Source organism: Rhineura floridana, chromosome 13 (assembly GCF_030035675.1).
Source record: "Rhineura floridana isolate rRhiFlo1 chromosome 13, rRhiFlo1.hap2, whole genome shotgun sequence".
NCBI classification, from domain to species: domain Eukaryota; kingdom Metazoa; phylum Chordata; class Lepidosauria; order Squamata; family Rhineuridae; genus Rhineura; species Rhineura floridana.
In genome coordinates, this window is record NC_084492.1 from 40,014,101 (window position 1) to 40,037,404 (window position 23,304).

The window sequence follows — 23,304 nt, forward strand, 5'->3', positions numbered from 1 at the left end:
CACACTTATTTTTCTAGCATTTTGGTTTTCCTTTCTCATATTCCCATTGTGTCAAAGAGGCCAACGCGTCATTCTCTGCTGCCCCAGAGGGCAGGACTAGCTCAACGTTGCCGGAGGGAAGATATCAGTGGAGTTCGAGGAGCAACTTCTGGACAGGAAAAGCTGTTTGACAATGGGACCAGTTTCCTAGAGGGGTGGCTGGACTCTCCGTATCCATTAGGGGTATTCTAGCTCTGGACATCCTACATCTAGCAGGGAGCTGGATTCGATGGGCCGCAAGTTCTGTGCATTTCATTCTCCGCTTGATGTCCTGCTTGCCGAGGCTCAAAATCTTTTCGCCGCCCATTGAGTGGTGAGGTGCCTCTTCGGCCTCAGACTAGCAGCTGTTTCTGCGCTTGTGTCAGTTTGGTTGGTCGGAGCTGGAATTACTGGGCAGAGCACCGGCCTCTGACTCTGGACAGGCTGATGCTGTGGCCCTCTCTCTCTCTCTCTCTCGTGCATGCAGGTTGGTTGCGATGATGGATCTGTTAAGCTCTTCCACATCTTGCCAGACAGAATCCAGTTTGAGAGGCAGTTGGACCGGCAGAAAGGTGGGTGGCGGTTGGGCGTGGCTGTGTGGAAGGCAGTGGGGGACTTTCTGTTGCTCGTGGAGGGGAGGCTCTTCAGGATGTAAGGAGCGAGGGCCGTGTCTCCGTGGCAGAACACCTGCTTTGCATGCAGAATGTCCCGGGTTCAATCCGCAGCATTTCCAGGCAGGTCTGTGAGAGATCCCCCTGCCTGAAACCCTGACGAGCCCCTGCCAGCCAGTGTACACAATACTCGGCTAGGTAGACTAATGGTCTGACTCAACATAGGCCAGCTTCCTGTGTTCCATTGAGTCTGACCCTGACCAACCATCTGGGCTACTTCCTGACTTTGTGGGGGGACCTTAAAAGGGGACAGTGAGGAGCTGGAGGTGTGGGGCAAAGCCACAACCATGGTGCTTATTCTGTGCGTCCTTTTCCTGTTCGTAGCAAGCTCAACTCAGGGCTGATATTTTTGGCTTGGATGTTCCACATTCTGACCTGATATTTAGAGGGCTTTGCTGGCGCAGTTGTGGTCATTGTGGGCTCTGGAGCCACTGAAGGGCTCCTGTTCCACAGTCAGGATTTCTATGCTGATCAAACTTAGTGCTGATTTGGAAGGGGCATCCAACACGTACTTGGGCTCATCCCTAAAGTTACATGCTGTAGTAAGGAGCTGGTGAAAGGGTTGTCCTGGCAGGTCTTGAATCTGAGACTCTGCTCGTCTGCCCCACCTTTCCCCACAGGCCGCATCATGTCCCTTTCTTGGCATCCGTCTGGGACCAAGATTGCAGCTGGTTCCATTGACCTCATCCGCATCTTTGATGTGAAATCAGGTGAGTTCTGGAGCTTGGCAGGCTTTCATGCCTTATGCCAGGCCCTTGCGAAGCTGTGGCCAAGAGTACAGGGCAGGTGGATCAGCTCGTCTGAACTCGAGTCTGGTGGCAGAGCAGTCGCTTTGCAACCAAAAGGTGCCAGGTTCAGTTTGTGGCATCTTCACTTAAAAGCGGACCAGGCCCTTCTCTGCCAATCAGAACAGACAATATTGGGCTAAGCAAATGAATTATTGTCAGCCTGTTGTGCATCCAGATTAACTGGCCGGGTATAAGGCAGGTTCCAGTGTACCCATAGCATAGGGATTGTTGACTCTCTTGGGCCTGTGGGTGCATTTACAAACTGGAGAAACTGTTATGGGCACTACGCGCACGCACACATGCGCTGTAACCTATTCTGTTGGCTTCCACAGAATGCTTCTTTCAAACCTACTTTCAGCAGGGGGAGGAGGACCTTGCAAGCACCAGGGAAGACCTCTGTAGACAAATGTGTGCCCACAGGTGCCATGTTGGTGACCCTTCATAGCAGCAAGCGGGTTTTCCTCAAGCCCTATAGAGGCCTGCTTGGTTGGGGTGACTTTTAGCAGCCCATGCTAAGCAGAACGCTGAGGGTGTCGGGTGCCTCCCTTGCAGGCCACGCTGTCCAACGGATTCTCGTGGATCGGCTCCAGCAAGGCTTCCACAAACGGAGGTGCGTGGTGGTGTGGGGCGTGGTCTTCCTGTCAGACGGCACAATTGTCAGTGTGGACTCTGCTGGGAAGGTGCAATTCTGGGACTCGGAGATGGGAACGCTGCTGCGGATGCACCTAGTCAGCAAGTCAGCCGTGCTTTGCATTGCTGCATCTGAGGTGAGTCCTTGTTGGACCCAGAGCTGCAGGATTTTTTTTGGGGGGGGGAGCAGACAGGAAGGAATGAGAAGTCACTGATGTGGCAGAACAGGAGAGATGAAATTAAACTGATTCCGCAAAATAATTTTTAAAAACTGTCATCAGGCACGCAGCGTAAATGAGATTCAGGAATTGCAACCCAAGCCAAACCTGCTTACTCCTATGTAAGGCCCCATCTGCACTGTAAACAGACTTCCCTCAAAGAATCCTGGGAACTGTAGTTTGTAAAGGATGCTGAGAGTTGTTAGGAGCGCCCTATTCCCCTCACACACCTACAGTTCTCAAATCCATCTCTCTTCCCAAGGAGCTCTGGGAATTATAGCTCTGCAAGAAAAATAGGGGTCTCCTAACAACTGTCAGCATCCTTGACAAACTACACTTCCCAGGATGCTTGGGAGAGGGAGGAGTCATGAAGGTTTAAAGTGGCATCACAGTGTTTAAAAAGTATAGTGTGCGTGGGGCCGAAGACTGTTATGTGGATCCAGCCAGACAGCAAGACTTAATCTGTCTCTAGCTGGGGTATTCATTGTGTCATCAGTCCTCATTTGAGGGCAGCTCACTCTTGAGCAGCCATCGCCAACCTGGCGCTGATGGGAGTTGTAGTCCAACAAATCTGAAGGGCACCAGGTTTGCAAAGGCTGCTCTTGAACCTTATGGCCATTTGATGCTGTGACATTAACTAGCAGAAATTACTTTAAAACAAGACAGTTGGTGGCTGTTGGGTGTGGCATGCACCAGCACTTTGCACACCCTTCAGCGCCTCTAGAAACTAGAGACTGGGGACTGGGGGGGTGCATGACAGGGGAGGGAAATGACATCTTTCTGTTGTTAGTTGGTGCTTAACCAGGATACCCAGTTGGCCAGTGTAGTTGGCCAGGAGGCGGAGCTAGGCAGATCTTTGGTCTGACCCAGGATGGCAGTCCTTGGTCTGTGTGTTGTGGCTTCAGCCTGTCATTAATTCACTGTTGTTTTATGAGTAATCGCAGGGGGCTCTGCACAGAGACTGCAGCTGGCATCTGCTAGACCTGCTCTGTGTCACTGATGCCGCCCTCCGGGCAAACCTTGGCTTACCTGGTTTTCTCCACAGGCAGAAGACAGTATCGTGGTCGGCACAGCGGAGGGGATGGTGCATCAGTTCCAGTTGCTGCCTGTTACGCTGGACAGTGCTGAGCACCATTGGGTGCGGACGAGGCCGTTTCAGTACCACACCCATGATGTGCGGACAATAGCTCATACTGCCACAACATTCATCTCTGGAGGTATAGTGTGCTGCAGAGCTTGTGTGTGAGATTGCTCAGTGGCGAAGTTCCTGCTTTGCATGCAGACGGCCCTGGGTGCATCCCTGGCATAAAAAAGGATCAGGTGGGTAGCAAGGGATGGGAAAGGCCTCCCTCTGGCAGTCTGGAGCCTTGGGCAGACACACTGGCACTGCCAGTCAGAGTCAACAACACTGGTCTAGTGGACACATTATTATTTCAGTTTATATCCCGTCCTTCTTTCCGAAGGAGTCCGGGGCAGCAAACGCATAAATAATTTTAAAAAAACCCAGTTAAAAAGCATTCTCTCAGCCACTGGTCTTGGGGTTGCCAGGAGCAGAGTCTTTCAGCCATCAAAGGCCTGGGCAAGCAGGAATGTTTCTCAATTCCTCCTGAAAGGGAGGCAGGCGTACCTCACCAGGGAGGGCATTCCACAAACGGAGCCACCACCGTAAAGGTCCCATCATGGTCAACGCCAACTGGGCAGTCTGATCTGGTGCATGTTCTTGCTGCCAGTAGAGGGCGATGTGGACCGTTGCGAATTGGCCTGGTTCAGCCTCCATTTGCCTTCCCGTTCAGGTCTGGATGGGCAACTCGTGATCCGGCCATTCATGGAGAAGGTGGATTCCAAAAGCTACATAGCTACCACCCAGAAAGTCACCTTTCCTCATGTGAGTAACAGGATCGGTGCCTGCAGTCAAGCATTGCTTGCTGTTTCTACACTTGCATCATCATCGCCTCTCCTTGCCTGCAGTGGTCCAGCTCCTTAGAAGGACACAGGAGCAGCTGATTCAGGCTCAGCGCACCCCTCACCTGTGGCTTCTCTCCCCCTTGCAGAGGCGCCTTGTCTCCTGTGCCAGGACAGCTCGCCTCCTCCTCTTCCAATACCCCCAACACCTAGAACTTTGGAGACTGGGAGCCACCAGTGCTACAGGTGAGAATGAGTGATGCTTTCAAAGCCCTGCTGGTCAGGTGTGTGGATGGAGCCCCTAGAGGAGATGTGTTCATGGGACACCTGGGCCCACCCTTGCACCATGTGGAGCAGCAAGCCACCTTCCACGGCAGGCGCAGCAAGCATCAAAGGCCCTGGGGAAGTCTGACTCCCCCCCCCCCTTACTGGGAAATCCCAGCGAGGCTTGATGTACAGAGATGTTGTTGGTTCTCTTTCTAGGAAAGGCTGGTCAAGTCCTGCCCGTCTCCTGCCCCCCAGAACACCTGCTCCAACTCAAGACCAAGGTGAGGGAGCTTTGATTTCTTTTCCCTCAAATGGACCCACAGTCTGGAGAGGGACTTTGTGTGTTTCAGGTTCCAAACATGCCTCCTTAGGGCTTGGGTTGGGCAAGAACGATTCAAAATATCTCCACTTTAAAAATGGGCAGTTTTATGTGGAGTTCTCCTGCACCTGCTTAACTGTGATTGTTTCAAAGCCAGCGGTCTCCCAGCACGTTGATTTTGCAGAGTCTCTAGAGATGGTGGGTTCCATGTTTTTTTTGGGGGGGTTAGGGGGGTGGCCACAGACACACACTCATTTCTTCTTAGTCCCCCTCCCCTTTCTGAGCAGCCCAGCTCAGCTCCTCACTTCATCCAGATTTCTTTCCAGGGCCCTGAGCATATTGCCAGCAGCTGTGTCTCTCCCTGTGGTGCCTGGATCGCCTACTCCACGGCCTCCAGGTTCTATCTGCACCGGGTCCAGCTCAGCAACAACCACATTGCCATCAAGAAGGTGGGTGAGAATTCTGCGCGGTGGGGAGTCTGGCCTGGGTGTCTTGGGCTGGGAGATACGAGGCCCAGGGGTCGTCCAGGGACGCTGAACGTCCAGAGATTCAGGCAGGCGAAAGAACGGACTACTTCACACAACACAGATTCAGTTGGTGGAGTCTGCTATCCCTGGATGTAGGGATGGGCACCAACTTGGATGGCATGAAAAGGGGACCAGACAAATTCATGTAGGATAACGGCTATCAGTGGCTACTAGCCATGATGAGTGTACACTGTCCCTAGTAATGGAGGCAGTATGGCAGTTTCTGGGGTGCACACGAGGGGAGCGTGCTGTTGCTTCCCGGAAGAGACCTCTGGCTGGCCATTGTGAGAACAGGAAGCTGGGCTAGACGGCTCCCTTTGGCCTGACCCAGCCGCTGCAAAAGGGCTCTTCTGATGTCCTTGTATGATCTTTAGTCAATGGAAGGAACAGGAAGCGCTTTTCTGGCCTCCCACTGAGCCTCCTTTGGGGAAAGGTTGTGGGGAGAGGGTGAAGCGAGACCCCAGGGCAACACTGGCTGCACTGACCCTACCTGCCTCCCCAAAGGTCCCTCAGATTCCAAAGCTGGTTCACTCAGCCCACCACCTCCTTTTCTCCACGGACTCCACCAGGCTCTTTGTGGCATCCGATCGAGGCTCTGTGCACGTCCTCAAACTCTTGCAGTCAGGGGGCTGCAAACACCTGCACACCCTCCGCCCTGACTCAGGTGAGATTGTCTGCTGGGGGCGGGGGCAAGGGTGTTGTGTTTAGTGCTTGCTATAGCTGCAAATGCATTGTTTTTAAAGGGACAGCAGTCTCTTTTGAAAAGCAGAAGTTATAAATGTCTGCATAGAGACAGAAATAGTTGTACCCTGGTGCCTACTGTCTCTTCATTTGCACCCCTTCCTGCAGAGACACCAGAAGCTGCATGCCTGCTGGCAGCCAGTGTCAATGGCAAGTGGTTGGCTGCAGCAAGCGGCGACCGGACAGTCAGCGTCTACAACTTAGAAGGTGCCAAGGTGAGCCCAGCAACGCCCGTAGTGGTGAGAGGCTGATCCTGCTGATGAATCTGGTTGTGCTCGGATTGAAAAGATTCCGGGTTCCTTGGGTGGTTGAGAGTCCTCGGAGCCTTCCGGGCTCCTACTTTGCAGAGATGCAGCCACAGCTGGTGGGAACTGGCCTGGGTTGCTTGGCTGAGAAGGCATGGCAAATCCTCTCCATCTCTCCCTTGGCCAGGCTCATTGTGTGGTGCCAGCGTATGACTGCCCGGTGACTGCTCTGGCCATTCATCCGACCACCAACAACATGGTCATCGCCCACTCAGACCAGCAGGTAAGATCCTCACCGCCGGCTCCTCCTCCTCACGGAGGCACCAAGAGCCCACCCCTCCGAGAGAGAGAGTGAGAGGATGAAGGGTTTGCTCCACCTGCCTGCACAGGAGTTTTGTTCCTGCCCTGTCAGTCAGTCCCAGTTGCCCATCGGGGAGAAGCTGGGAATTGCCCTCCTGGTGCAAGAGACGGTCCTTGAAGTGAGCTACTAATGTAGGCGCTGCCAGCTTGTGTGCTATGGGTCCCAGGCAGGTGGAACGTCTCGTTCCCATTGAAGGAGTTACTGTCTATTTATTGCTATGCTTATGGCCTACCCTTCACCAAATGCTCCCATGCCAGGTTATAAAAATATCACAGTTACTAGGGGGACTTTGCCCCTGCAGGCCTTGTGCACCCCCCAGGTCCTCCCAAACCACTCCCCTAGGCACTCTGCTTGCCATTGCTGCCAGGCATTGGCACCCACCAGCTGCCATGGGCCCACCCATGCTCTTCTCCCCTTCCTGCATCACTTCCCTGCCCCCCCTCTGACAAATGCCATCGCCATGCAGTGCACCGTGGCTGCCATTTCCACCCGCACACAATGCTCTGAGAATACTTACCAGTCTCCCTCCCACCCCCTCGGCCTGGAGGAAAGAGAGGCCTCACGGTAGTGATACCAAGGCCCCCCATGAAGCGGGTCCGCAGGTTGGCTGGGACACTGCTGCCCATGCACTCTCTCACTGCCCACTCGGTCTCACCCTTACCCTTGCGCCCAGCATGGCTCAATCATGCTGCAGTTGGCAGTTGCACCTGTCTGTGGCGAAGCGAACTGCAGCGTGACAGGGTAGAGGCTTATGGTATTATGTATACAGAAAAATACAGGTTACATTAAAGTCATAAAATAAAACCACAAAAAAGCAACGACAGAATAACAGACCTGCAGTTCACACGAATGCAGGAGGAGGGAAGTGCCGAAGGCCTCTTGGGTAAAAAGTTTTGACTTGACCAATCATTGAAATCACACAGTGATGTGGCAAGATGTGCCTCAGAGGGGAGGTCACTGCACACTCTGGGAGCCACCACAGGGAAGGCCCTCTCACACACTGCTACCCCTTAAACCCAACTCTTAACCCCCAGGGGCCATGAGAATACTGCAGTCACCTGTATATCAGCCTGTTGAGAGGTCAAGGAGACCAACAAGGTTGCAGACTCCCCTCTCAACCAGCCAGGGCAAGCAAGGGCATTTCGGTGCCATATCTGGGCCTAAAGCTGGACTAAGTGGGTCCAGACAACAATTATTTGCAGCTTTACAACAAACCTCAGGTCTTGACTGAAGATGAGCTACAGCCTGGGATGTGTCTATTCCATGCAAGTGCAGAGTTCTGCATCCCAAGGTGACGGGGGAGATCCACTTTCATTTTTCTATATGTTTCCACTCCATAAAGTTGGGATGTTTGGTCTCTAGGATAACCTTTGCCAACCTGGTGCCCTTCGGATGTTTCGGACTACAACTCCCATCAGCCCCATCCAGCACAAGCGTGTTCCCATCAGTCCCAGCATCCTATGGCCATGCTGCCTGGGGCTGGTGGGAATTGTAGTCCAAAACTTTTGGAGGGCACCTGGTTGGCAAAGGCTGATACCCTGCAGTGTGGGGCTGAGCCCCTGCTGAGCCAGAGCCACTTCAGCCCTCTCCAGCTCGTCTCCCTTTTCCCAGGTGTTCGAGTTCAGCATCGTAAACAAAGAATACACTCCCTGGAGCCGGAAGCTGCAACAGTTTGGGCTGCCCAAGGACTGGCTGGAGCGGGACACGCCCATCACCAACATCGCCTTCAACCCCAGGCAGGGCTCCCACATCCTGCTCCATGACACATACATGTTTTGCATCCTGGATACGTCCCTGGTGAGTCAGTGTCCAGAGGAAGGTGGCACCAGACCATGGCAATTTGCCATGCGAGATGCAAAGCACCGGTTTCTGTCTTGAGTCCCACCAGTGACAGACAGGCAGACATGTGCTTAAGTGCGTGCATACGCACATACTGTTCCTAGGCCTAGTTTGCAAGGCTACTGGGCTAGGCATGGCAGGCAGAAAGTCCCATTATCAAAGGATCTGGTGGCTGGTGAGCAGACGTTCTGCACCACAGTTTGACACTGACAGCTGGAAACATGTCCAGAGGAGGATGGCAGAGATGGGAAGAAAGTCCCATGAGGAAAGGGTAGATGATTTGGCTATGTTTTGTCTGGAGAAGAGAAGGTTCTCCATGCAAAGCAGGTGCTGTGCCACGGAGCTGTGGGGCCTCCCTGTTCCATATATAGTACGATAAGAACCATCTTCCGGTATTTGAAGGGCTGTCACGCAGATGATTGAGAAAAGTGGTTTTCCATTGCTGCGCTAGGCAAGACTCAAATCGATGGGTTCAGATTACAAGAAAGAGGATTTGGGTCACACCCACACCATGCATTTAAAGCACATGGCTTCTCCCAAAGAATCCTGGTAACCTCTCAGAGCTACAGTTCCCAGCAGCCATAACAGTTCCCAGGATTATTTGGGGGAAGCCATGTGCTTTAAATGCATGCTGTGGGTGTGATCTTTGACTATATAACAGGAAGAACTTCCTAGCAATAAGAGCTGTTTGAGACTGCATCCAGGCGGTGGGGGGGGGAAGCTCCTTCATTAGAAGTCTTCAGGCAGATGGCCACCTGTTGAGAATGCCAAAGTAGCAGCTTTCTTGCATCACCAGGGAGTTGGACTGGATGACCTTTTGAGTTCCCTTCCAACTCATGATTCTGTGTGCCTGAAAACCTGCATAGCTGCTGCCAGTCAGAGCAGACAGTACTGGGCCAAGTGGACCAGCAATCAAACTTAGAATAAGGGAAGCCTCACGTGTTTGCGTGTCATACGTTCATCTGAGTTCTGGGTCAGGGATGGCGCGTCTGTCCCGAGCTCGGCAATTTTCGTCCCGGCAGAGAACATAGCAACAGTTTGAAGGCAAATAGCTCCGGTGCTTGTTCTCCACCTTTTTGTGAAATGGAATATGATTGGAAACGTCTACGAGGCTGACGGCCACAGCTTCTCCATGCCCTTTGGAACTGTGCACTGAGGTTATTCTGTGTCTTTCCTCTCTGGGGACGGGCTGTAGCCCAGTGGCAGAGCACCTGCCTTGGTGCAGAGAGACCCTAGCCTGAAATACTGCAGTGTCACTGCCAGTCAGGGTCAGCTAGATGGAGCAGTGCTCTGAGTCAGTCTAAGGCAGCTCTTTAGGTTCCTACCTGTTTTCTTTCCAGCCCCTGGCTGAGAGCTCTGCCGTCTTGCACAACCAGCTCCCGCTCTCAAAGGCAGCTCGACGTGACCACAGTTCCGCCTTCAATATCTGCTGGAAGTATCAGGTGGGTGGGCATCTGCACCGTCCTCGAGACCAAGGGGAGGCGAGAGGAAGTGCTGCCCCGTGCAGCGCCCGACTCAGAGATGTAATTTGCTACCCTAAAGTCTGGGCCTGGCTGAGGTGGCTTTGAACGTGGGCTGGGCAAGCCCACAGAGAAAAGTTTGGGGGCTCACCACCAATGCCCTGATGTGCATGTAGTGCCCTGGCTGGCCAACCCCAGCCTGGCCAGGAGCATCGTGCGTGCAGTCAGGCAGCCATATTCGAACATCAGGAGACCCCTGCTGAATCAGGCCAAGGGCCCATCTAGGCCAGGGTGCCTGTGGGAAGCCTGAAGGCAAGGCCTGAGTGCAGCATGTTGGACTTTCCCCACTTGGGGGAGAAGTCTCACTGCCTGTTAGCCGTGATGGCTGAAAGGACTACCACGGCTGGTTGCTACTGAACGCCAGGGGCCAGGGAGTAACACGGACCAGAGCAGAGGGCTGCCTGCTTCATGCCCTCCTCTGCTTGTGGGCTTAGGCATTTGGCTGACCATTGTGGGGAAGAGCCTGCTGGTAGAGTGGCTGGCTCCACATGGCCTGATCCTGTGGCCAGGCTCTCCATTAGGTGGGTGAGACTGCCCTGGGATGTCTGAACCTCTTGAGACCTGGGTGTCGAGTGAGAAGTGCCTCTCAGGGCAACTGATGTTTTGACCCCTGAAGATGATTGCACGTCTCCAGCTCTCCACGCAGCGTGTGTTGGGATTGGTGGGCCCAAGATGGAGGTCCAACTCCGCCCAATGGTCGCTAGTTGCCAACCCCTGCCTATTCTGACCTTTCTTTTTTCTCCCCCATCCCCCGCAGCCTCTGCTGTTTGTGGACCTGTTGGATGAGAATTGCTTGGTGGTGGTTGAGCGGTCTCTGGCAGACATCAAGGCACAGCTGCCCCCACCTGTCTATCAGAAGAAGTTTGGCACGTAAAGGCGTCTCTCCCGCTGTGGCCTTTCTGTGCAAGGCCAGGAAAAGCACAAAAACCTGCAGAACTCCAGGGTTGCCCTCCCAAGTGCCATCGGCCCAGGAAGCAGGAGCTCAGATGGGCTGAAGGCCTCCCTCCTCCTCCTCCTTTCCAAAGCAGGTGAATGAGCGGAGAGAGGTCTTGGGAACGCGACACACTCCCTGGCCACCCCCTTCCTCCTCCTCCTCCTCCTCTGGGCCCTTGAATTTGCTCTCTCCCTCCGCAGTGTTGGTTTGTTATCAGGTTGCTGCTGCTATTGCAGAGGAGGACTCTGGCTTTGACCTTGGAATCTAGGCTGGAATGAATGCTGTCAATGATTAACCTCCAAGATACCGGCAAAGACTCAGCTGCCATCTCCTTTGAATCCAAATGGCTGGCAGTGAACAGGGCAGCACAGGCGGCTATGGAGGATGCCTTTGTTTGAATCTCTTCCTTTGAATAATAAGAGTAATTGGCATTATTTGTGCAGTGCTTTTGACTCTCCAGAGTGCTTCACCTGCATTACACAACAGGCCCTGGAAGGTGGGTCAGTATCATTGCAGATGGGTGGCCGAGGGTGAGAGAGAGTGTGTCAGCTCACCAGAGGCTGACCTAGCTACCCCTATGGCAGAAGCAAGGTTGGCACCGGGGGCTTGCTGACTTTTGTCACTCAGCCTCTTGACTGCTGCGCTGGCTAAGCAAGTATCAGTGGAGTGTCTCAGCAGGCATCCTCCTCAGCCTAGTACTGCCATGCACCCGGCTCTGCTTGCAGCAAATTCTAGATCTCTCCCGGACCAGGCAAAATGGTTTCAGCCCCATCAAGCAGGGGCTGTGAACTCAGCTGGCGAGGGAGAACAACAAGGCTTCTCCTGGCCTTGAGTTCTGTTCTGTGTTCCTCCAAAAGCGGGGGGGAAGGGGCCCTGACGTCTGAAGTTTCCAGAATTCCCAAGGGGGTGAGAAGGAAGCAGCGACAGAGCTACAGCAATGTGTTTTGCGTTCTAGGGTGGGAGTGAGAAGACAGCGTGCTTCTGAATGGCAGTTGCTAGAGTATTTCGTTTGCTGCCTTGGCTACCGGCCACCATGGCTACTGGGGGTGAGGAGGAAGGGGGGACATGCAGTTGAGCGAAGCAGCTTGACTGATAGCCTGCTGTGTCCTTTGCTGTAATTGATGTGATCAAAATAAATCTGACTGAAGATGGGCCTGAATCTCTTACATTGTCTCACTCTTCCCCCTCCTGTTTTCCTTCAGGTTCTTTCCCAGGTGCCAAATGATTGCCATGCAGTCATGGCACTGCAGTTGTTGCCTAGATTTCTGTGGGCATAGTTGCATCTGAGGCTGTGTTTTCTTTTAAAGGAAAAAAACCAATAATAATCCTGTGGCCGTTTTCAATAAAACACCTTCTTCATTACATATGGAGTTGTTTGATCTTGCAATCCAACAGCATTACAATTTAAAATGAAGTCTTTTAAATAAAGATGCTTTCATAAAGCTCTTTTTTCAAATTGAATAGTGATGAGGAAGAAAGCTTTTTAAGTTAATAGTCACAGGTACAATAAAAATGACCTATTGGAGCAACTCCTATAATTAAATTTCAAAAATTGTTTACAGACTGTTGTGCTTGACTCTCCCAAAAACAACCCTTTTGAGGCAGGTCAGTATTGTTCCCATTTTACAGATAGGTGACTTGAAATTAATAAAACTGAACTTGGTGGCAGCCCTTTAGTCAGTCTGGCATAGGGTGCCCCTTCAACCCAGACAGGCCTATGCAAAGGCCACATTTTTGCCTGAGATAAGCATTTTGCTTAAAGAGACATTGCTTAGTTTCTATACGCTTTGGAAGCCACACCTTGTTATCCCATCAGTGTCAGGGTGGACTTATTTTATGTGGCACCCTCAATGTGCTTGGGAGTTTTACAGGACAGGTCCCTTTCCCAAGGAGTTTACAATTTAAAACTCGAGTGGGAAAGCGGAGGAAAGTATAAAGGGGGGGGGAATATGTGGTCAGTACAGTTACATGTACAGGTGTACTTAGGGTTTGCTTACAGCAGCCTTCGCTCACCTGGTGCCTTCCAGATGCGTTGGACTCCAACTCCCATCAGCCAGCTGGAGGGTACCTGGTGGGCGAAGTCTGGCTTACAGGCTTAGTAGTAGTAGGCAGGAAATGGGGATCAGCAGGGTTGTGCCAAAGGCTTTGCGGAGAGGGGCTGTGTAAAGGAAGTGAGTTGAACACCATACAGGAGTTCTGGGAAGCAGCTCCAGGTTGGGGGGAGGAAGATGCAGCCATTTCTAGGAGCACGAGAACTGGGTGCTGGAGCAAGAAGCTGCGGAAAGAGGCAGCTGACAGTAGACATGCTGAAGGCTACTTTGTCCCATCGTATGGTCCAGGGGCAAGTGCCGATCCCAAACATGCCTGTGGGCTCCAAGGAAGCTCTGCTTCACGCCGTTGCCTTTCACAAATCTGCAGAGTCGCTTTCTGACTTAAGAATTGGCTCGGTTTGTCGCATCCAGACTTGAAAGAGGGTGTGTGAGGGCAGGCAGCTTGTCTTTAACTTGTAGGCAAGGCAGAAGATTTGGCTGTTCCTGCAATGGACATCCTATCAGTTCCCCCTCACAGCTGGAGTGGCAAGGAGTTTATTCCTTAACAGAGATGTCCTCAGGAGTCCAGGATCACTGCCGATTACGTCTGATCATGTCGGAAATAGTCTTCCACTGCCCAGCAGCATCAAGCAGGACTTTGGGCCTCGCAAGGCCTCCGCTCCCTTTGTGGGAACCTACTGTCAAATTAACATCAAGCACTTGGGGCTGCAGTTTGAACTAAATCAATCATTTATTATTACGGTCAAAGACCAGCACTATAAAATATTAAAACAATAAAATGATAAAACTTATCAATATTATACAGAGAAGGAATCAAACAGCAGCCGCGTGAGATAACATGGCACTAATATTGTTGAATAAATATTCTCAGCCGGCTGGAAATTTTCGCTCCAGGTCTGCCTTGTTGGGCCTGTGCGACAAGGCTTCCTAAACCCTCTTCTAATCCAGGCTGCCTTTTCCTCCAGCGTAAAGAAGTGGTGCCGAGAGTGAGAGCTGAAATAGTTCTGAAAGAAAAGCCTTCTGCCCTGCAAAGCGCAGTGGAGCAGGAGAGACTCCCCCTGTGCCTTTGATGAGCAGCTTGAAGGGAGGAACCCAGGCTGGCCTTCCCTACTTGGGTCCATTTTGGACTACAACTCCTGGACTTGCTGGGAGTTGTAGTCCAAAGCCGCTGCAGGGGACAAGGAGTCAGGAAGGCCTGCCATGGGCTTCATCCCTCTTCTGTGTTCTGTGGGCTCAGCCCAGGCCCTGTTTTAATCCACGCAGGCTCCTTGTGATCTCGGGATTCTGCTGTTCATGGTTAGGGCTAGTCCTTCTGTTGTTTTGTTGTTACTGGGGCCGTTGATGTGGAAGCGGGTTCCTGTGCCTTCCGTGTTCCATCATGTTGGGTGTACCTTTATGTGCCATACTGAAAGAAAGCAGAACAAATGCCCTAAAAGCAGCTTCAGTGATGCAAGTCTGACAGGTGAATTACACATCCGGGAATGGAAGTGCTGTTAGTGGCACGTGAGAAAACAGCCTTGGCAGGCACACAGCCTGATCCAGCTTGGCGCTGGGTGGCTGGAGGGAGCTGCACCTTTTGCCCTTGAGTGGAAGGAGGCTGCAAGCTTAACCCTGTCGGATCAGGTGAGGGGAAACTTTGGGCCCTCCAGATGTTGCTGAACTCTACGCCCATCATCCCTAGCCACTGGCCCTGCTTGCTGGGGCTGATGGGAACTGGAGTTCAGCCACAGTTGGAGGGCCAAAGGTTCCCCACCCCTACTGTAGATACCTCCTCATGGTACTGGTGTCAGAACCCTTTGAGTCCCTTTGCAGTTGCCCTTTGTTGTTGTTATGTGCCTTCAAGTCGATTACGACTTATGGCGACCCTATGAATCAGTGACCTCCAAGAGCATCTGTCATGAACCACCCTGTTCAGATCTTGTATGTTCAGGTCTGTGGCTTCCTTAATGGAATTAATCCATCTCTTGTTTGGCCTTCCTCTTTTTCTACTCCCTGCTGTTCTTCCCAGCATTATTGTCTTTTCTAGAGAATCAGGTCTTCTCATGATGTGTCCAAAGTATGATAATCTCAGTTTCATCATTTTAGCTTCTAGTGACAGTTCTGGTTTAATTTGTTCTAACACCCAATTATTGGTCTTTTTCGCAGTCCATGGTATTTGCAAAGCTCTCCTCCAACACCACATTTCAAATGAGTTGAAATTGCTCTCTCAAGTCCTTATGACTTGCTTTAAAAAAACAAAACAAAAAAACTTTTAACTTTTAAATATTTTTATTCCTAATTTTCATCAACCCTCCCCACAAAAATAATGGTTAGTTTCTGTGTACAGCATTGTCTGAATTCCAGGGGTAGCCATCGTGTAGCCCTCCACACTGGACTACACGGCAATCATTCCTGATTATTGGCCCCGCTGGCCTGGGGCTGATGGGATTTGTGCTCCAACAACATTTGGAGGGCATCGCGTTGGCTACCCCTGTACTACATGCTCACCAGTAGCAACTCCCTTCACTTTTGCAGCCCTGCAGGAGCCTCTGAGGACAGAACCTGGGATCCTCTGCACGCACAGCAAGGACTCTGCCACTGAGGTACAGCTTCCCACGCGGCAGGGTAACCACGGAGTGGGAAAAAACTCGCTGCACCTGCAGAGGGCGGGCATTGCAAACTGAAGGGGGGCGAGAGAGAAATCCCACCTGTTTGCACGGTCTTGCTCACGACGTCCCGGATTAGCTACTTCGCATGAATAAATCCGGAGTAACCAACCCAGCTGTGCGCTCCGCCGCCTGGCCCCACCTACTCCCCGCGCGAGCCACATGGGCGGAGACAAGCGAGGAGCGCGCCTATCCCGGCGACGTGGTTTGCGCCTGGTCCACGCCCCCGTTTCCCCGTGACTCGGAATCAGCATAGACTTCAAAGAGCAAGGAACAGAGGCCCCGACTTCCGGGTCTTTTACGCTAGGGTTTAACATAAGAACATAAGAAGAGCCTGCTGGATCAGGCCAGTGGCCCATTTAATCCAGCATCCTGTTCTCACAGTGGCCAACCAGGTGCCTGGGGGAAGCCCGCAAGCAGGACCCGAGTGCAAAAACACTCTCCCCTCCTAAGGCTTCCGGCAACTGGTTTTCAGAAGCAGGTTTTTTCTCCTTCTCGTCTTTCCAGGTCGGAAATGCCAGCCCTGGAGAAAGCCCGGACTTTGGCGCAGCTGCCAGGGCTGAACTCTCCCGGGTTTCCACTCGGGAGTCGATGGAAGCAGCAACGCAGGAGCCCTTTTGAACTCCTTTTTTTATTGTTTTTTTGTTTTTATTGCTTCTGCGTGCAATTCGGCGCTGGGTCTGGAGGGTGAAGGCCTTTGGCCGGAAACCCCAACCAGCCTTGGGACCGCCTCGAGCCTGCAAATATCAGCACTGGACTACACCGCAGGACTGTCGTCGGCCGCTGTCCCCAAACTGCAATCCGGGGCGATGAAGATATCGATATGGTGCTGCGGGTGAAAGAGGGCTGCGTTTGCATTCGTATGGCGGCGCCGGTAGGACTGTTTGTTTCCAAGACTAGAAAAAAAAGGAGAAACCCCACTAAGGAAGCAGCCTTTTGCGTTTTGGCGAGGACGGGACACGCGGCTTGTCCTAAGATGAGAACCCCCCGGATCGTTCCCATAGGTTTTTTAATGGATGTTTGCGTACGTGGAGGTTGTCACTCTAACTTTTCATTTGTCTCGGTTTCATGTGCTGGGGGGAGGGGCGTCCACCACCCCACCAATCCGCTCCAACGCAGCGGCTCTCGGCCCGCCTGGCCACGCCCTTTTGGGCTGGCAGGGCGTGGCCTCCCGGGGTTCCTCTCCTCCTTATAGGGGGCGGGCGGCAAGCGCGCGCGGCCCATTCTGTTCCCTGCTGCTTTTCCAGCGGCTGCTGCTCCGGAGTGACTCCGGTTCGGCCATGGCTGTGTGGACGCGCGCCTGCAAGGCGGGGCTGGTGGAGGTGCTGGTGCGCGAGCGCTGGGTGCGGGCGCTGGCCGAGCTGAGCGGGGAGGCGCTGGCGCTCAGCTCCGACGCGGAGCCCGTCAACGGGCTGCCCAACGGCACCGAGTGGGGAAGCCCTGTCGCCGCTGCCGCCTCCAGAGCGCGGAGCCCAGCGGGCAGCCCGGGCGGCCGGAGCGCGGCAGGCGGGACCGGCAGCCCGGAGATGCCCCACTTGGCAGCAGCCGGCCACCCGCCTTCTCCCGGGCGGCCCTTCTCCCCTCCGCCGGCGATGCCCGGCGGCGGTGGCGGCTCGTCGTGTTCCTCACCTCGCGACGCGGCCCCGGGCTCCCCTCCGAGCGGGGTGCGCCGCGTGCGGGTGGTGAAGGCGGAGGCGGGCGGGCTGGGCATCAGCATCAAGGGCGGCCGCGAGAACCGCATGCCCGTCCTCATCTCGCGCATCTTTCCGGGGCTGGCGGCCGAGCGCTGCGGCGCCCTCCGCCTGGGCGACGCCATACTCTCCGTCAACGGCATCGACCTCCGGGACGCCACCCACGACCAGGCCGTGCAGGCGCTCAAGCGGGCCGGCAGAGAGGTCCTCCTCGAAGGTAAGCGGAAGGGGGGAAGGGGCGAGCCGCCCGAGTGTGTGGATATGGTAAGGGCTCTGCACGTGCTCAGAGGCACCGCCGCCCTCTCCTTGCTGGCACCCGCGGGCTGATATCCCACACGTATAAAGGGAGCAGTGTGCGGTCAGCCTTCGAAGCGCGCTGGAGGAAGCGGCTCTAGCGCTTACTTAGCTGGGCTGTTGGAAGGCACAATCGCTCCTCCTACCGTGCGCTGAGCTCCGAAGTGGAAAGAAGGGGCTCTGAAAAAGTGGTGTGAACCCTCCTCCAGCCTGGGCTGAGTCCTGGTCTGGACGGGAAGGGCCACCTTTTCCTGGGGATCCCTCCCCGCCGACACCCTGGCGCTGGAGAGGGAGCAGGATGTTTTCTGCTCCTCCTCTCCCCCAAACTGGCATCGCTGCCTCATTTGGCACGGCGCTCCTTCGCCTATGGCTCGGGCCGGGCATGCATCCCTTTGCCTGGCAATGTGGCCTCCCTTCCCCTGCCCGCTGCCCCCGGCGCCTGCGGCGGAGCGAGCGCGCTTCGGTGGGGCTGACCTGCCAGCAGGTGTTTTCTCCGGACGGGCTGGGCTGGGCTGGACTTCTTCGGGGCTGCTCCTCCGCGGCCTCTCGCTTTCGTATTCCTGCGCGCAGCCTCTGGCCCGAGGCAGGGAAACCGTTTGCAGGGCTGGTTCTGCAGGAGACGGGAGGGTGGAGTCGCTTTGCCAGCGCTTGGGCTCGGCTGTGTGTGGTCCGCCGCTTTTCTGACTCTTTGGTTAGGAACAAAAACAAACACCCCACCCTTGTATTCTGGTCCCCAGTTTTTTCTTCTTTTCAGCCCTTGACGCGGGTACATTAATCCTGATTGGAGGAGGTTTGGATTAGGGTGGCCCAAAGGTCAGCCTCCCCTGGAAACTGGGAGGGCAGAGTGGTGGAAGCGCGCAGTGGAAAGCTCCAGGCTGACCGTTTAACTAGTGAAGTACTGGACACCTATTTCTAAAGCATGAACTTTAATATAGCAACAACAAAAAGTACATTGATACCTAAATTGCAAAAATAATTTGCCTAGCTGTAATTCTGAATGATTGAACTTTTAAAGAAATTCTAGTGAATTGTAACTATGATGTTTATGTAACAACTGTAAAAACTGGAAACAAAGCTATCTGTGGAGAGACTGAAAGAACTGGGCATGTTTAGCCCTGAGAAGAGAAGACGGAGGGGAGATATGATAGCACTCTTACAGTACTTGAAAGGTTGTCCCACAGAGGAGGGCCAGGATCTCTTGATCATCCCAGAGTGCAGGACATGGAATAATTCATGGAGGACAGGGCTATCAATGGCTACTAGCCGTAATGGCTGTGCTGTGCCACCCTAGTCAGAGGCAGCATACTTCTGAAAACCAGTTGCCGGAAGCCTCAGGAGGGGAGAGTGTTCTTGCCCTCGGGTCCTGCTTGCGGGCTTCCCCCAGGCACCTGGTTGGCCACTGTGAGGATGCTGGACTAGATGGGCCACTGGCCTGATCCAGCAGGCTCTTCTTATGTTCTTATGTTTAATAATGGGCTCAAGTTATGGGAAGCCAGATTTCGGCTGAACATCAGGAAACACTTCCTAACTGTTAGAGCGGTACGACAATGGAACCAATGACCGAGGCAGGTGGTGGGCTCTCCAACACTGGAGGCCTTCAAGAGGCACCTGGACAGCCACCTCTCAGGGATGCTTTAAGTTGAATTCCTGCAATGTGTACAGGGTTGGACTCAATGGCCTTGTAGACCCCTTCCAACTCTACTACTCTGTGATTCTGTGTAAGATTTCTATACATGTGAATTATTCACCCAAAAGATTTTATGCTAGCTCACCAGTGTCATGGTTATACAAAATTTTAAAGACAGCAATAATGCAAAATAATACTTAAAATTTTTTTTTTCAAGTCACTTGCACTTAATGGGCTAGCGGTCACTTCTTCAAGCATTGTCATTATTGTGGCTTTCATGGGATCCTTGGCAGTATCTGGCCATTCAACTGACCTGTGCTCTGAGCTCTGTAACGTTGGGTGGTGGAAGTAACAAATGGCTGAGGTTCCTGGGAGTGCAAGGCTGCTGGGGAAGAGAGGAGACTTTCAGGTGGACATTAGCTAGTCAAGCCCTGCAAGAGGCTGGCTTGGAATACAGTTGCAGTTGGAAGCGCCTGTCTTTAGTCATCTTAGCTGACTGCCTTGTCAGCAACGATAGGCTGCCATTTGTGTGCCTTTTTAATGTGATGCTTCAGTTAATTTTACCTCTGGTAAAGCTTTTTCCGGGGGTGGTAGCTCTTGAGGAAGTCAGTGGGCTGGACATAACCATGAAAACCTGGGGATATTTTTAAAGTGTGCCTTTAATCATCACACAGCTTTAGTGGGAAGAAGAAATGACAGCAGAGGCACCCTCTTTAAGCGAGGTGTGATTCTGCCACTTGGAATGTGTATTTTGGGAATGTGAAGGGGAGGGGGTTGGCTTGTGCCAGGCGGCATCAGCCATGGGAGGTCCTGGTGCCACTTTCTGTGCCAGGGTAAACAGGCGTGTTTTTGACTGCTCTGCTCTTTCATGGCTGGCCCTTCATCAAGGAGCAGCTGCTGGGAGAGTCGGTTGCTCACAAGCTTTAGGTCTTTGCAGAGGGGGTCAGAGTGTGGTGCTTTTTTCCTGTCACCATTCCTTGTACATCTGTGCCTTTCATTTCACCAGTGGCAGGGACCTCAGGCCCCACTGCGGAGGGCAGAGTGTACAGCGTGCTTGCTGGTAGCATGGGTTGCATTGCAAAGGTTACTGGAATTGGGTGCCTGCCTAGGGCTAGGCGAAGCCAGTTTCAAATCCCTCTCAGGCCTAAAGCTCTCTGGGTTACTCTGAGCCAGTCACTACCTTAGCCTAACTTACATTACTGGGTTGTCAAGGGGGCGGGCAGGCCATGTATGTCCCTTTGGAGAAGCAGGGCCTTCTGTGTTCTGGGACCACAGATGTGGAACACCCTTTCCACAGAGATCCAGCCACCCCCTATGCTAACTGTTTTTAAGTGTCAGATTAAGACACATGATTTCCCTCCCCACCCTCTTCCTAGGCTTATGTCTTTGGCTGATGTAAGAGAAAGAGCGCTGCTGGAATTGTCTGAATTTTTGATGTCTTGATGTTTTGTTTTGATACTTATTTTATATTGTTGGTTTAATGGTTCTTTTGTTGGTTTTCTGTATTTTAATACGAACGACCCTTTGGTTGAAGGACAAAATACATTAATAATTATGATAATAAAGAAATCTAGTGATCAAGCATTGAGATTTCAGATTCAAACAAGCAACCAAGGTTTTGGGTAGCCCAACTGGCGCAGCCAATCTCCAAAGCAGCTTGCATTTCTTGGCCCTGGTGGGCTTACCTCCAGCGGTCAGGGAAGCTCTGAGTGCTCTGTCCATCCCCATTAAGGTGCTTGTGCATGTGTGACCTGCAAAGGTTATGTTCAGACCTCTTTTCCTGGCTCCGTCTCCTACAGATATTCACACTCCATGTTGGTCCTTGGCACTTGTACAGCACCAAGGAGCCCCGTTCTAGAGCCCTGGGGTGGGGCAAGAGTGTTCCTTGCATTGTGGACAGGAAAGTGTATTGTCCCCTTGTGCACAACCGTTACAGCCAATTTTCAGAACTGTTGCTCTTGAGCTGTAGACCGCAAAGGCCAGTCAACCAGAAAACCTCAAACCAGATTCTAGGCAGCAAAATCTGTCACTGACTTGAAGCAAGCTTTCACATTGCATTGGCAGCTATTGCTCTTCAGGTACAAACGCACTGACTGTGAACTACACAGCCCTGTTTGTGTGCAACGCTAAGCCAGGCCATGGGTTAGCATGAATGAGCTGACAGAGGAGACTATTGGTGCTTTGGTTTTGCTGCTGTGCTGAGCTATGGTTTGGCTTAGTGTGCCATCAGAACCTGGGCTTGTAGTTTAGCTTTCTCCAGGCCAACCACAAACTGAAACCCAGGTGTTGGGTTTACACCTTGTGGTTTGTCTGAGGGAGCTGACACGCAAGCTCAGGTTTGGACACCACAGTATGGCTTAGTATTAAGTGCAAACCAAGCCTCCTTCATCCATCCTCACCCTCTGTAGCTGAGTCATGTTTTTATTTTCTTTTAACAGCTGCGGTAGTCATTTTAGATCATAAACCCCTTGAAGAACAACAGGTTCCTGCCTCTTGTACTTGGTTAAGACGCCATGTAGACTGACACTGCAATAACGTTGGTGGTGACGCTTCTCTGCAAGGAGCACGGCTTCTGATCAGGGTGAAAGGAGATCAGAGCTCTCGTCTCAGTCCACAGCTCCGCTGGGCTTCAGCGGCTTTCTGTGTTTCTGCTGTCCAGACTCTTGCTTAATTCCAAGAAATTCTTACTCTGCCATTTCCATTTTCTCAGCTTAAGGGTGTGTAGGCTTGGAACAAGCTGTGCTTCTTCCAGAGACACCCCATGCTGTAGGTTTCTTCCCCCCCCCCCCCGGAACATGCAAAAGCAGGAATTTGTGGGAAATGTTCCGAAGGCTTCTCTGCGCAGAGGCTCTTTTTTGTTGTTTGTCTTTAACCTCATTTGAATTAACACCCCTCAGGCTAAAACTAAATTGGGGGAAGAAGAGGAAGAGCTGTGGCAATCTTAAATCTTACCCAAAATGGTGACACACAAAAGCCGTCTGGTTGCAAACGGCTGAGAGAGACTAAGGCAGAGATCCTAAAGGCGGGGGGGGGGGGTGCAGCTACAACCAACCCAAGACCACAAACTTATTAACCCTTTCCTCCTGTCGCAACCCAGGGCCGGTGTCAGTGTCCATCCACATGAAAACAGATTTGTGCTGCTTTCCATCAGTGACACTTTCCAGCCAGCTTTGGAGAGGGTCTTGGGGCTGGGGACCCCTTTCCAGCCTGGAAGCCACATTTCCTGCAAACAGCACCCTGAAATCTGCCTTTTTCCTATTCTGAATTTTCTCCAGGGCCTTTTCTGTAGGGCTGCTCCGTTCTCATTAACTTTCTGCTTAATTAGGTTTCAGGAGTGCAACTCCATGCGCTCTGGTCTTGGAGGCTTTCCCTCCAGGGTGCCTCAGTAGTTGTCCTGCTATTCTTCCAAACCCTAAATTCAGCCACTCCCTTCAGGCTACTTTAAGTTCCTAGCTCTTAATCTCTGGTGATATTTACATATTTTGCCTTCTGGCAGTGAATAATCAAGTTTTACTTTTTACAGTATTCCCAAGTTTTTCCAGGGGTGGGGGCAATAAAACTCTTCTGCTATTTCAGCCCCAATATACTTCACAATGGACTTTTTTTGCTGGTGCTGGAGGAGTCGGTCAGCTGTTCTACAGCTATTTCCTGAAACTATTGGTCTTGAGTCTCTGGAGCCTTTGCTCTGGCGTGGAGCCTTACGCTTTGGTGAAGAAGGGAATGTTTAACTTTGTGACCTTCTTGGAGAGCAAGTGCGCTGGTGGGTCCACATCTGGTGACCATCTGTGTAGCTCATCTTAACCGCTGAGGCAGCATTGCTAGACCTGCTTTCTCTGCAGATTGGACTGTGCGCAGAGGACTCCTTCCCCTGCCCCCAGTCCAGGTTCTCTGGCTTGCATTCAGCCACCCATTCTCATCGAGGAGAGGAGCAGATTAAAGGCGGAGGGGAGATGTGTAATCCCAGGCTAAGCCTTCCGCCTGCCTCCAGGAGGCTAATATGAAACGCTTAGTCTCCC

General features: G+C 52.7%; 2 protein-coding genes and 1 long non-coding RNA gene across 4 annotated transcripts in view; 2 read left to right on the forward strand and 1 right to left on the reverse strand.

Annotated features, from left to right (window-relative positions):
• UTP4 (UTP4 small subunit processome component) overlaps window positions 1-12,132 on the forward strand; it is a 14,985-nt gene extending 2,853 nt beyond the window's left edge. The window contains exons 3-16 of the mRNA XM_061594713.1: window positions 506-590; window positions 1,310-1,399; window positions 2,030-2,244; window positions 3,371-3,542; window positions 4,119-4,210; window positions 4,377-4,473; window positions 4,711-4,775; window positions 5,140-5,262; window positions 5,845-6,004; window positions 6,190-6,296; window positions 6,514-6,609; window positions 8,299-8,484; window positions 9,867-9,968; window positions 10,804-12,132. Coding sequence (XP_061450697.1) covers window positions 506-590; window positions 1,310-1,399; window positions 2,030-2,244; window positions 3,371-3,542; window positions 4,119-4,210; window positions 4,377-4,473; window positions 4,711-4,775; window positions 5,140-5,262; window positions 5,845-6,004; window positions 6,190-6,296; window positions 6,514-6,609; window positions 8,299-8,484; window positions 9,867-9,968; window positions 10,804-10,920 — 1,707 coding nt within the window. The 3' untranslated portion in view covers window positions 10,921-12,132. The remainder of the gene's footprint in view (window positions 1-505; window positions 591-1,309; window positions 1,400-2,029; window positions 2,245-3,370; window positions 3,543-4,118; window positions 4,211-4,376; window positions 4,474-4,710; window positions 4,776-5,139; window positions 5,263-5,844; window positions 6,005-6,189; window positions 6,297-6,513; window positions 6,610-8,298; window positions 8,485-9,866; window positions 9,969-10,803) is intronic.
• A 1,645-nt stretch (window positions 12,133-13,777) lies between these two features.
• LOC133369424 (uncharacterized) lies at window positions 13,778-18,481 on the reverse strand. Of its 2 annotated transcripts, none has more exons than XR_009758884.1 (3): window positions 18,136-18,481; window positions 15,719-16,572; window positions 13,778-14,436 (listed from the first exon to the last, which is right to left on the reverse strand). It is a non-coding gene; the product is annotated as an uncharacterized LOC133369424 (long non-coding RNA). The 2 variants fall into 2 exon arrangements; XR_009758885.1 differs by having other exon boundaries at window positions 15,519-16,572.
• Window positions 16,868-23,304, forward strand: part of SNTB2 (syntrophin beta 2) — a 34,033-nt gene continuing 27,596 nt past the window's right edge. The window contains exon 1 of the mRNA XM_061594719.1: window positions 16,868-17,584. Within this exon, the coding sequence (XP_061450703.1) occupies window positions 16,957-17,584 (628 nt within the window). The 5' untranslated portion in view covers window positions 16,868-16,956. The remainder of the gene's footprint in view (window positions 17,585-23,304) is intronic.